General features: G+C 36.7%; 1 protein-coding gene across 1 annotated transcript in view; it reads right to left on the reverse strand.

The window, feature by feature from the left end:
- Positions 1-346: 346 nt before the first annotated feature.
- The window catches only part of SLC5A7 (solute carrier family 5 member 7), a 29,913-nt gene continuing 15,575 nt past the window's right edge, over positions 347-14,684 (reverse strand). Inside the window, exons 6-9 of the mRNA XM_004764355.3 lie at positions 13,256-13,399; positions 9,331-9,484; positions 5,407-5,624; positions 347-4,356 (exon numbers count right to left, since the gene is read on the reverse strand). Coding sequence (XP_004764412.1) covers positions 3,730-4,356; positions 5,407-5,624; positions 9,331-9,484; positions 13,256-13,399 — 1,143 coding nt within the window. The 3' untranslated portion in view covers positions 347-3,729. The remainder of the gene's footprint in view (positions 4,357-5,406; positions 5,625-9,330; positions 9,485-13,255; positions 13,400-14,684) is intronic.

Consider the following 14,684-nt stretch of genomic DNA (forward strand, 5'->3'; position numbering starts at 1 on the left):
TTGCCTGTGTATCCTAGATCAATAATTATCAGACAGCTCTTTGGTTTTTAAGATGCAGATATTTTGATATATGGAATAGATATTCTGTCTACTGATATGCTTGACTCAAAGAAAGTCCTGTGTGCAGTGACAGAACTTCTTTTCCAGGAATAGCAATTCATATTTTTTGAGATATAATATCATATATTTCCTTAAGATTTATGCAAGGTGAAACTTTTCTATTTCATATTTTTATATGTTCCAGCAGTGAGATGGTTTATTTTAATTCCATTGCATAGTTGTCTCCAAGCACCACTTATATTTCTTTTAAGAGAGGGCCGCAAAAAGCCACGCCTGGACAATGATCTCCTGAATTGCACCAGCACAATTTAATACAATACCATTACATTGAAAACATTTACATGTATAGCTTCAAATCTACTTATTTTAAGCACAGTTTATGTAATATTTTGACAGACAAAAATATATGTTTAGAACCATTATTTGTATCTGTCTGTTCAGTAGCAAATTTACAATAAATTATACAGTATGCAGGAATAAATTTTCTCAGAGACTAAAAAAAAGTCACACTTTATGTTTAAAATACAATGCAAATTCATTATTTCCAAATAAAACAGCTAATAGCCATTAGCGTAGATTCACTTATTTCAAGCTTACATTCATTTGACATTCACATAAAATTCATTACTTTTAACAGTAGCAACAAAGTAGAATTTTGACATTGAGTGTTTGAAAGCTTGTTGATTTATCAGTCCAGCTATAAGCTTGATGTTTTGGAAAACATGTGTGTGGAGAAGAACACATTAAAATTACCCCAAAAAACCATGTTACAATTATTGTAGAAGTATGAAAATAAAATATATGTTTTATCCTAATGCTTTATCTAGAGGTATTGCCTCCAGAGGTTAATATAGCTAGTGTCTAAAATGTTTCTGTTGTTTTATTTTCATTGAGAATGGGTTTTTGAAAATTAGACTCACTGAGTGAAGCTGGAAGAATACAAAGCCACCAGCATTACCCGTGAAGTCAAAACAGCAGAGATGAGCATAAGGCATTGTCTTCTGAGAGTCACAACTTTGTTCCTTCCTTGGAAATGGGAAAATGTGCATGTGAATGTGCCTAACAACTCTGTGATCATTGTTTCATTCCTTCTGATCAACATTTTTTGTCCTTTTAAAAGAATCACCTTACTAATATTTATCATATTTATTAGTGGATTTTATACTAAACTAGCTTTTTTTGTAAATTTAGTTTGAGAGTAGGTATGAAATAACACATGAAGTAAAAATAGGGCATTATTTATTAGTTTATATTATTTGTGACAATATATTATTTAAGCGATTTAGTTTTTAATATTTTGGACAAGGTAAACCCTTTTCCCCACTTTATCTTTCTATTGTCACAAAAATGATGGAATGGAAGAAATTTTCACTGTTAATATTTATTCTATTTCCCCAGATTTAAATATGGTTATTGCACATATCTGAACATATTTGGACAACTGTTGCCCAGTAAAGTTGCAAACTATAACATCTTCAGAGAGACTAAATCCCTGTTGTATTTTCTTATGGGCGATGTTTTCCATGGAAGCTGCCACCTTAATAGGTTGAAACAAAAACTCAGGGTGATGGAGTGCATCGAAACAATTATTCAGGCAGTGTGTTGGAGAGCATGGCACATGTGAAGGATCAGAGGTACCAGGAACAGCAGTCCCCAGCAAGTCGTCACTTCCGTGCCGAATGTTTCCATCAATGTACTTTGTCCTTTGTGAGCTTCCTGTCCTGGGTTCTTCTCTCCATCCATGTCGTAGAATCTTGGGATTCCCACACTTACCATTTCCAAAAATGTGCTCCTTCCAAGTACTCCATTGGGCACTAGGCGTAAAGAAAATTCTGAGCAAACAGAAAAGTGAAAGGAATTTTCTTTTCACTTAAACATAGATGATGTTCTATAAAGATTCTGAATGCAACATCATATTCTCCATCAAGCTTTTATAAAGCTAATGCTTTATATGGGACATTATAACATGTAAAATTATTTAATTCCATTTTAAAAAATTACCCTGTGAATTTAACTCATGTTTAATAACAAAGAGATACATTATTTGATACTTTTAGACAATTATAATTTTTTAATAGGAATTCTAGCTTCCTGGACACAACTTTTATACTTAATGCTGAACACGGAATTCTAGCTTCCTGGACACAACTTTTATACTCAATGCTGAACACGGAATTAACTTTATTTTGTCTATGAATTGCAAAACAAATGTTTTTGGACAATGTGCTTTAGTTTAAATAAGTCATGTTGCCTTTCCTTATTGGATCAAATGCTAAGATCATATTTTAGCTCATCAATTCACTCTTTTTTTATAGACACAGCTCTGGTTATTTCTATAATGTGGCCTCTGAGAAAGAATTTAAAATTCTAAAATGGATACAAACCATTGCATATATATATATTTATATATTTTTTAACTCCAGAAAAGGAGAAAAGTAATATTTAATGACCAACCTCATGAAAGTTATGTGGACACCAAATGTTAAAATTGATGGCTTTTCCCCCTTAGGACTTATTTTTACTTTCTGCTTTCTTCTGCATTTTAAAATTCACTACTCTCCGTAGTGGTGATTTGTCTAGTACCTAAGACCGGCTTTTGCAAGAATTGCCGCAGAGTCACTCTCTTGACACTAAACCATCCTCATGAATGAATGTCCAAAATTAAGTGAGTTTTGTTTTTTTAGTGTTATCAGGAGGTGCTGTCTATCTCTCATTAACTTTAACTGGTGCTATGCTGCTACCTCACTTTCTATATGGCTCAATTTTACTGCCAGTACCAGGTTAGATAGGAAGCCAAGACATTACTTCTTTTGTCATGAAGCAAAACTACAAAAGCTTCAGATGAAGGTAAAAACCCACTCTTCTTCCTGTCACTTTCTGCTTAATGGCCTTCTTGATTTACTGCTTTCAGGTTGCCGAATTATCATGACTTCCATCCTCCAGGTACATGTCTCAATGCATATGGTAGTTGTTAGAAACACTCCAAGGAGATAGTGCTCTTCTACAAAGATGGATTCTACTTTTCTATTACCTTGTACCTAAAGAAATGACACAACACAATATTTTTTATGTGTTTGATTTGTCTGTGCTCAGAATAATACATGCCACTACAAAAAGAGAAACGAATTGCATATTCAGCAAATGTTCTAGTTAAGAACGTGAAAGAAGGAATTAATCATCACATCAGGACAATCAGTGGTTAATTTGTTGCACCATTCATTGGAGTGATGGCAAGTTTCTCTCCTGACTTCACTGTGACAATAAACTAGACCCACTAGTGCATTAGCAGACAGGGTCTTGATCAAGTCCACCTAGATTCCTTGGTTCTTTCTTATATACTTTTTTTTTCAGAATAAAGATAAATACTCTGTTTGGCCCTGTGTTCTTTGAGGGGGGCTTAATTCAATTTTGAATACTTAAGAAAACTAACTAGAGTCAGAATCAAGTGAGGATGAGAAATATTGATGAGAAAGCAAGCTGTTGCTTTTACAGATGCTTCCTTCTCGCTTGGCTTGCATTTGTGCAATTGCACTTCTATATGGATTTTTGTCCTCCTGAATGCCGTTCACTTTTAAAGTATATTTTTTATATGCTGCAACCCATCCCTCCCGGACTAGCCTTCCGTGGTACTCAGTTTGTGAAAGCAGTATTTAATTTGGATGGGGGTTGTTACGCATTATCTTCAGTCCCAGACCCCTCTGGGCTGGAGTCGATGTCAACGAAGGCCTCCTTATTGGTAAACGTGGAGCTGAGAGTTAGGCTTTGTCGGGGCTTCACAGGGGCAAGTTCATCCAATTTAATATTTTCATTTTTCACCAGAATTGTCTTATCCATGTTTTCTTCACTGTGCCTTGCGACAACAGCATCAAACACATCTAATTTGGGAGGCAAGCTTCCACTTTCAAATAGGTATTTGGCTAGATAGGAGATGCAAATGTTGGATAAGAACGAGGTAATCATGGCGAGGGTTTTAAATGGGAATCTCTGATTGTATATGCCATTCTTATCAGAGTAGTAGCCAGGGTAAAAGATCAAGGGCTGAAGGTACAGATATGGCTCCCCTCCGGTGATTCTCAAGAAAAGGCCAGACACATAACCCGCCACAGCCCCGTACGTGTTGGTTCCCTTGACAAAGAGCACACAGAGCAGCTGGGGGAAGATGATGATGTAAACGAGGTCTGAGCTGAGGTACCAGAGCCCGTACACGGTCTTCGTGAGTAAGGCCATGGCTGTGGCGGACGCTCCAAATACAAACACCGTGATTCGCATGACCCAGATGATTTCCTTGTCTGATGCCTGCAAGAAATTGCCACAGTGACAGCTTTTCACACAGTGCATTGGTTCATTTAGGTGAAGAGTGAGATGCCTCTCTGTGCTTTAAAACTGGTCTAAACAGTTGCCCTGGTTCATATAGTTCAATGTGGGCAAAATCAGCCTAAGCCACAGCAGAGGAACTAAGCCATCTAGGTGGCCTCCCTGGTGGGCCTTTGGGAGGGGTTTCTGTGTGCCATGTGCAGAAGCACGGGCAGCTACATGTTTCCCTGAATGTGCGTGGAAGAGGGGTGTGAGCTACTGTGCCATCATAGGGAAATAATAATGCAAGAAAGGTCTTCACATAACGGAGTTTACATATTAAGGAATAATTCCTAGGTGGCTGTGAGGAGGCACAGCTCACTCTTGCTTGCTGTGTCCTGGGAGTCCCACCATCTTTAAGTCTAGCCACCTTAAAAACAAGTGCGACCATTTTGTTCACTATGACCTAGAAAAACTAAAAAACTAGAGAAAGAAAAAGCCTTAGTGAAGGAGGAAGTTGAATAGGTTTATTGGCTCCTCAGTGACACAACAGTGCTGTTCTGTACCGACTTGATTCAGTCAGGCCAATCGCAGCGAGGGCAGTTTTCTTATCAATATAGACTTGGGAGTTCAACTGCACAAATGCCCACCAAATAACTTGCTCACTATGTTCTGCTTCAAGTTCTTTTTTTTTTTTTATCATACTTGATTAAACTCAAAGTTTTTTGATACTTTAGGTTTCATGACTCTTTCATTAGAAAGACAAGCAATGTAAATTACAGCAATATGAATGTACCTCTCAAAAAATACTCGTGTTGATATGTTCCTTTCCATATGAACATGAATGATAACATGCATTAAAAATGTTTATGTACAGCTTAAATAAAATTCAGCATTATTTAACCTTGTGTGCTTAATCAAACTAGGGTCTGATTTTAATATAGGATATTACTATATATACAATACTACAGACACAATAAATATAAAGGTGACAACAACAACAACAACAGCAACAACAACAATAATGTTATGTCTGAAAAAAAACATTCTTACATTTTGTCTGAATGAAAGCTGGTAGATGTTCCGGGCAAACATGGAACTTGCTGACAAGATGGAAGAATCTGCTGAGGACATAACAGCAGCAGAAACTGCACCAAGACCAAAGAAAGAAATGTACACAGGGCAGAGGTACTTCAGAACAATTGGTAAAATCATGTCCGCTTCATTGTTGTCTTTGGGATCTAGAGGCCCATATGAAGTCTGGTTCCAGTCTGTTGAACAGAAAAAAACAAATATAAAAACAACCAAAGAAATGTATATTCTTTATCCATCTGGGGGTCATCCTATCTACTAAGAGCTTTTGAAATTTAGAATGTATTAATAAGTCGAATTAGAGGAGAAGTCTATAATTAGGTCTAGAAATCTAACTAGGTATGTTGGTCTAAGTGGGTGGGAAGTCCATTGTCTTATATAATCCTGGCTTCTAATGGGTTTGGGTACACTTAGCCTTATTCGTAAGACCTGTTATCTATCTATCTGTTTATCTATCTGTCATCTATCTAATCATCTATCAATCATCATCTATCATCTACCTGCCTATCTATCTTTCAATCATCAGTTTTCTATCTATTTATCTACCTAGTTATTACCTATTTCTCTTCTGTAATTATGACATAAAATTGTACAGAATCACAGAACACAAATGTTATAAGACAAAAGCATGGAGTATTTCTTCAATCAGTTGGAGATGTGAGAGGACACTCAGTGATCCAGTCCTTGGTCACACATGCATTAATGTTTAGGCAATAGTGGAGATATTCTCACCCATTCTCTTCCTGTCTATAAACTTGGTTTTGGAGCACCCTCAGCATTATTTTTCCCTCAACTAAATTCCTTCTTGCATTGGATTCCACAACAGGGGGCATGGTAGATAAAGGAAAGTCCTTGTTTATTGAGTAGAAAGTGCAAGTATGAGACTGCACTTCAGAAGGATTTTGGAATCTGTGTAAAGGGACACAAAACATAAAAGATAGAAAAAGTCTCAAGGAAACAGGAGGGCATGGGCACCAGAGATGCCCAGACAACAGTTTGCAGCGCATCTCTAAGTCTGTGGGCCCGGCTGTTAAAAACAATGTTAAAAGCAAGTTTGACATTGGGAGGATGAGAGAGAAATGGGCAGAAAATGGAAAGTGCTTGATTTTATTTTATTTTTTATTTTTTTTAAAGATTTTATTTATTTATTCGACAGAGAGAGATCACAAGTAGGCAGAGAGGCAGGCAAAGAGGGGGAGGGGAGGCAGGCTCCCCGCTGAGCAGAGAGCCCGATGCGGAACTCGATCCCAGGACCCTGAGATCATGACCTGAGCCGAAGGCAGCAGCTTAACCTACTGAGCCACCCAGGCGTCCCTAGTGCTTGATTTTAATAAAGCAAGAAGAAGAAAGAAGAATCATCACTGGATTCATTCAGTGGTTCACAAGCCTTAATGAACATTGGGATCTCTCAGGCATGCCTTTACAATGCAGAATATCCTGAAAGATTCTGATAGCATAGGTCTGAATGATGATATGATTTGCCAAGTCTGGGAAGTCACCAATTATAGTTAGTGCAATATATTAACCTTTGGAGTAAAATTTTATTACAGAGTGTTACCAGTTTATTTTATCTCACAAAATAACAATGTGAAGCTGATTTAGAAATTACATACATAAACTGTGCAACCACTACATTTTTATAAAATAAATAATATATATGTGCCTGATAATGTTTTTTAAAACCACAAAGCCAAAGTAAACAACATGTAGTTTCTTCAAATATATGAAAGGTTTTTTGAAAAAAATAAAATAAGAAAATGTGCTTTCAAGTTTTTAAGCTTGAAACTTAGAAATTATATCTGATATTGATACTACAAGGAAAATAAGACACTGTATTTTTTGTTTAAGAAAGTTTATGTCTTTTTATTGTAATTAAAGGTGTTGCATGATCAATTAAACACTATCAGATTTATTTTCCAAAATTTTTCATTATTCTTTTAAATGCAGCCAAAACCCCGAGTGTTTTGACTTATACAAACCTATCCATTACCAGTCGAAGACTCACCAACATTAATATTATTCTTTTTCAACAGAATCTGAGATGAACCACTAGTAAAATAAGGTATAAGATTATTTACATTTTATGATGAGTTGGTCTGCTGAACTCTACAATTCATAGAAGAAATTACATCTTCAAACTGACTTTTTAGCTAGTGAAATTCTGCATTGTGCTAATTAATCTGTTTTTTTCTTATTAAGTAGAAAATGGACATTAGGATTTTATTGTAAAGGGTACAAAAATATCTTGTGCACCATGCATGATAGAGAAAATCATGGTGAAAACAAACAAAAAAAATAAGTTTATCTTTGAATATATAGTTCTTTTTTTATTGTGTTATATTTTTCACCATATAGTACATCATTAGTTTTTGATGTAGTGTTCCATGCTTCATTGTTTGGGTATAACACCCAGTACTGTTTACTCATACTATTGTGTACTGAAAAATACAATATAATCTTTAAATGTACATTAATATTGCTCCTTTTTTATTTGCTGAACTTTGATGGTATAATTCCAGGAGCAAATAAGAGTAGTTTCCCTTGGATCTTACCACTTTTTTCTTCCTCCATTTTCTACTATGGTTGTTCAAAGCTATACTTTGTTGAAGCCAATTTTATACATTCATTGAGACTATTATGGTGCCAGAAATAATAACCAAGAATGTGTGCTCAATCCAAGAAAAAAACAGAGTTCACATTCGTTTTTTTCTGTCTGTTGTCCTACAACACACACACACACGCGCACACGCACACACACAGAGGCACACCCACACACAGACAGAAGTCAGATCTGTTTTCTGATTGTGACATAAGTGCTATCTTTTGCTCTAAGACACACAATGACCTTTGTCAGTCATCTTTTTAAGTGTTTGCTTATGTCACGAAGGAACAATTGGAATGGAAAATATACACATGACCCATGACTGCTCTTGTAAATGTTACATAATCCAGTAAGTAGCTCTATTAATTGAAAATCAAAATAGCGGTGAGTTTATCACCCTGTAACATCTCTACAAAACACAGTGGAGTGAGGGGTAAACTTCTTTAGTTTGTTTTAATGATATCTACCTACAGGAATTCTTTGAATTTGGGTTACTGTGATGTATTTTCATGAATGCTCATGGAAGTTATATAGCATAGATATGTAAGTGTCAGGAATAATTAACAATTTCAATTAAATTAAGGGTGATATTTTAAAAATGTTTTAGATAGAGGCTAACTAGGAGATAAGCATCTTACGATGCTCTTTTTACCAAATTTGAATAAATTATTCTCTAAGTCTCAGTGCCTTAATTTTACCTTTACCTGCACACTTATTGGTTTATTTCTCCAAGAAAGAAAATTCTTAATTAACAAACAATTACAAATATAAAGCGAAAATCTCAAGTTCAAACTGGTCCTTAGGTGTCATTAAATTTTAAAGCCAGTAGATTTCAAATCAGGTTAAGTTTGACCAACCAAGGGGCTTTAAAAAAAACCCTAGTCTCTGGCTCCACCTTATATTATTAAAATAAAATCCCAGTGGGGTAGGGTAGAAAGAGTTATTTTTTAAAGCATCTTTTCTCCTCCCCAGATGATGTCAATGTGTACTTTTGTTGAGAACCACTGTTGACAGAATTACATATACACAATTGATAAGTATATCAACATGAAGGGGTATGCTCACATATGTTTTACTGGTGGGGAGAGCATTAAAAACTGGAGACACTGAGCTACAATACAATTACTTGAATGCTATAATAAAGGTCTCTATATGAATATGATGAGAAACATTCAACTAAGTGGAGGTAAGAGGATAAGTGGGAGAGGGAGGGGAGCTGGGTGGTAATTGGTCATTTCAGTGAAATCTCAGTGGGTCAGTTAGTGGAGTTCCAAGAGAGATACCTGTTGATGCTCCAATGGCCCCAATGAGTATGGCTGGTAGAGCCATCACCAGGCATCCAAAAGCTGCCAGGAAAGATAGCACCTGAGCATAAGTGGCTGAGGATGAAGAGAGGACCCTCTGGAAGTAGGCTTGCCATGGGATTCCACCCAGCATCTGCATGGGAACAAAAGAGACTCAGAATGAATTGGAGCCGAGCAATATGTATTAGGATTTTGAAATAAGATTTTTTAATAGTCACATTCACAATAGTCATATGTATGATTCTTATGTACCATAAATGGTCCTACCTGCCAAACACCTCAATTGCAGTCATGTTGTTGTCCTGTTTTCAACTGTGCAGAATTTCCTGAAGTTTTTTCCTTCATCATTACATAGCCCAATCTTTTCTATTCTTTAATTTACCTACTTCAAACTGCACTACAACTATCCAGAACTCTTCAATTTGTTTTCACCTGGAGGTTTTAACCATCATAATGTAATTTTTAAAAAATTAAGATTCTGAAAGGAGTAACTTTAATTTGAATTAATAAAACCCAATAAATATTTCTGGACCAGGTAGTATGATGGTTTTGAGGGGAATGGTTCTTGCTCTGGAGCTCCCTGTTCACTGGAAGAGTCAATGAAATGCAGCATTTTCCAAATCAGGGTGTGCAGGGTGCTCAAGACAATATAAAGAGCATCAAAGGAAATATTAGAATTTCTATTTATACTCAATTTTACCTCATACTTACATGTTACTTTTTCAATTAAATGATATAACATATTAGTACACTATGTGTAAGTAATTCATAACTACACATACCTACATCAGGAGTATGCTTAAAATTCTTATTGAGGATATACAATCATAAAAGTTTTGAAGACCGTGAACTGTAATGTAATTTGTTGCCTTCTATAAGGATGTATAAATGGGAAGAAAATTGAGAACAATTAATTAATTAGGGTTAACAGAGGCGGGGGACAAGTGGGAGGAAGGACAACTGCATAGTAATCAGGAAAACCTACAGAATTGACCTGGAGTCAGTTCTTAAGCATTGAGAGGGTATCACAAGGTAGAGATGGAGAGAGAAGAAAGCACCTAGCTGAGAATTCAGTGTGAAAAAGGAAGAAAGAAAAAAAGCAATGAAGCAGCGCTGAGACCACTGTTTCTTTAGTTTAATTAAAGGTTAGGGAGTGGTTAAAGAGGAGGCTGGGGAATACCTTCCCTATGATTACAGCCATGTTTCTTTGACTTGCTTAGAGTCAGTGTTCCATAAATACTTATCATATGAATGAGTGAACTGGTGAATGAATTTCCATATTCCAATGTACTGAAGCTGTTTCTTTAATTGCCTGTCTTCTCTCACTGGGCTCTAAATTCTGGGATGTATTGTTTATCACTTTCACCTCTGTGCTGAGAGTGCTTGTCATGTATTGATTCCAGGATAATCTCCTCATATAAAAGCTATACATGTTCAAAAGTAAAAAAAAAAAAAAAAAAAAAAAAAAAAAAAGTAAAAGAAGAAATTCTAAAATTCATAATCCATGCCTCAAGTCTATACTCTTCCAAAACTTTTCCTTTGGCTTGTAACTTGTTAAATCAATATAGATCTTCCTTGACTTATGTTGGTGTTATATCTCAATAAACCCATTGTAAACTGAAAAAATCTGAAGTCAAAATCCAAAATGCATTTAATACACCTAAACTATTGAACGCCATAGCTCAACCTAGCCTACATTAACATGCTTAGAACACTGACATTAGCCTATAGTTTGGCAAGTCATTTAACATAAATGTTAGATACTTTGTAATGAAGTCTTGATTATTTTATATAATTCATTGAGTACTATACCTAAAGTGAATAGCAGCTTGGTGTATGGGTTCAGAATGTTTGTCAGTGTATCTGTTGTTCACCCTCATGGCTGACTGGGAGCTGTGGCTGGCTGCTGGTGCCCAGCACAACGAGAGAGGATCATACCACATACTGCTAGCCCAGGAAAAGACCAAAATTCGAAGTATGGTTTCTACTGAATCCTATTGCCTTCTCACCACTGCAAAGCTGAAAACCTGTTAAGTCAAACCATTACAAGTCAGGACTGTATGAATATCACTAACATTTTCTATGCCAATGAATATTCACCAATAATTTCAATGCCTGTATGAATTGAAACACTCTAATTTTTTTTGCCAAACTCTCTGGACATTTAAGTCATCAGAGCTTTGTAAGTAAGGTAAAATCTGACCTCCAAGGACAAACAGAAGCCCTGATGTGAAAGGTGGAAGATGGATTAGGACAAGTGAGACGCAGGTGGGCTGCTACATGGAGACTGTGAAGGGCTACCACAATAGGCCAGGGGAGGACTGCTATCAGCGAGCAGGTTCAAGGTGGGGCTGGGAGATCCTTCAGAGGTATCCAGAGTAGGACTCCACAAGTCATTTATGACAAGTGGAAGTTCAGGGAGACAGTTGGAAGATCAGAGACCCTTGGTGAAACATTTCGAGGCATACTTCTACAGTTCACTCACTCATTCATTCAACATCGACTTTCACTACCACTTATGCTACATTTTGAAGAATGAACAGGACTTGGCCATATAATTTTCTGGGGATGGAAGAAACTTTAGCAGTCATTGGATATAATACATTATTTTGAAGATTAATAAATCTGAGGACTAAAGTGTAGTGTAGGAGAAATGACTTCAGGGTCTTGATGCTTTATTTCAATCCCTCTCAGACAAGGGTGTGATTATCAACAGACTACCTATCTTCCCCGAGTGCCATAATCTCCTCCATATCATCATAAATATACCCTGCCATGCAGATATAATTTCACATACATGTTATATTTAACTCCTTTCTCCATTCAATTCATAATCACCCCACCACTGGAAACAGCCTATTTACATGTTTTCCTGTCTTCTTACCAGAAATTTTTCTTTTTCTTTCTTTCTTTCTTTCTTTTTTTTTTTTATTTAAGATTTTATTTATTTATAGGCAGAGAGGCAGGCAGAGAGAGAGGAGGAGGAAGCAGGCTCCCTGCCAAGCGGAGAGCCGGATGTGAGGCTCGATCCCAGGACCCTGGGATCATGACCTGAGCTGAAGGCAGAGGCTTAACCCACCGAGCCACCCAGGTGCCCCTTACCAGGAATTTTTCTACTGGGACAGACACATTGACTTTAAGTGCTGAAATTTAGCAAAGTGCAACAAATACAAAGTAAAATCACAAAATATCGTGAGCCCTTTAAAAAGGAAACAAAAATAATTTCCCCTTCACTTTGATATAAACATTAATCTATTTATTTTGAAATTAAATACAATGTTTTATTTTTGTAAGTAACTCCTCCAGTTAGCAAAATCACAAAATATGGCAGGTTCTTTTGGCTTTCCCCTCTTCTGTCAATCTGTGATCTGCCTTTATTGTTTCTGTGTCCCACGTCTCACTACCAACACCTTCACCCCAAAGTTCTGCATGTTCCTAAGCTGTCTCTGACTTCCCAGCGCTTCTTTGTTGGCATCTTTCTTGAATGACACCTCTTTTCCCAACTTCTATGTGCACTAAAGGCCTTTTGACAATAATTTATCAGTAATTAGGGACTAAATGGGTTACTTACTCCAAAATACAGATTAAAACTTTCAGATGGCGTGGCCCCAGGTTGGGGAAGTCTCTGGGGGTAGGGCATGCTGTTTCTGACTTACAGCACAACAGAAATATGGATGCACCATACATCACACTATAGACATTCTCCCTTTAAGGCTTCACTTTCTCTCCACTTTGACACTAGTCAGCTGCCACAGTAAGTGGCCCCATCTTCCAACAAGAAGCAGTCAGTGCAGAAAGAGATGTGAGCCAGTAGGTGAAATTTACATACAAGACTTAAATCTTAAAAATGTATTTGATTTTAGGAAAAATGAGATTGCAGTCCTCAGGTAAGGGCATTACTTACCAACAGCAGAAAACTATCAAGCCAAGTGTAGACTTCAAATGATTCAATGGTCCCCAGCCAAGGCTTTTGATACTTGGTATGCATAGCAGTGTACCCAATGTCAGTAACTGCAGAATGTGACAGGGCAAAAGGGACGCTGATCCACTGCAACCAAAGAGGGGTATGACAGAGTTAAGCTACGACTTTTGCCACACATTTTATTTTTTCATAGACCACACAGCTCAGTTTTTCCTTTTGTTCAGACAGAGAAGAACCTGGAATCACGTTCTTTGTGGGACGCCATGAAATTCTGATTTAAAAAGTTAGAGTAATATATTACCTATGCCTGCATTTATTTACACCATGTCTTATCAGTTATAGAAGCAGTCAGCCAACCTTTGGGAAGAAAACATTAAATTTAAGAACATGAAGCATATCGATATATAAACTTTTCATGTTTTCTTTGAATTAGAGAAAGATGTCCGTTTATTAAAATGACAAGGAAAGATCTGATTAAGAATTTGGTGGGAAAGACAAAACTCCAAGGATGAGCCCAGTGCTAATAAAAAATAAGGAACAGAATGGGGAGGCCTTCTATGTGGATCAAGGTAAAGAGGACAACCTATGGGGTGAGCCCTCAGATCTTCTGCATGACAAGGTGTGCTGACATGGGAGTGGCCTAGGGAAATGGGATAGATAAACAAACACATGGCAAGAAATTTGATTTGAAAGCAAAGGGGTTTATATTTTGTTCTGTAGCAACTGGAGGCATTTCTCCTGAGTTGTAAAAAGATTTTAGTAGATTTCATCTGCATTTTAATATCGTAGATGTAAACAGTGAGCTTAGGAGAAGGAGAAATCAGGAAAAATAGTAGGTGCACTAAAATGACCCACATAAAAGCCTTAAGTAGAGCCATCATATTGGAAATGGAAAGACACTGGTATTGAAAAGGGTTCTGAAGGGAGATTGAGCAGCCCTTGGATTATAGCAGGAAGAGATTCAGAGAGAGAAAATGAACAGATGAACTTCAAGTTTACAGTGGTGGGGCTCCAAGGATGGTGATAACATCAACAGAATTGGAGAATTTGAGAAAAGGAGATAGTTTAAGGTGTGAATTGATTCATTAATTATGTATGCATGTATAGCCTTTTGCAGCTTGGAAAACAAACTAAGCTTGGCCTTTTACTCAGTCAAGTCAATTGTCTCTTAACGTAACTAAGACAACTCGATTCCTCACCAGTTTAGTCACATTTCGTAGAAGAAAAGCACTCTAACATCTGTCCGCACAGGTATTTGTCCCATCACCTTTATGCAGGCATGCTTGATTTATAGTCCCATGTATTTTAAGTTCTGGTCTCATGAAAGGCAATGAGAAATTACATATATCATCAGTAAGTAGCTTCATCCCCTGGCATTGTCTGTCTTTCTTTCTTTCTTTTAAAATTTATT

This window comes from Mustela putorius, unplaced genomic scaffold, assembly GCF_011764305.1.
Source record: "Mustela putorius furo isolate JIRA1106 unplaced genomic scaffold, ASM1176430v1.1 tig00000224_pilon_pilon_pilon, whole genome shotgun sequence".
In the NCBI taxonomy this organism is placed as follows: Eukaryota; Metazoa; Chordata; class Mammalia; order Carnivora; family Mustelidae; genus Mustela; species Mustela putorius.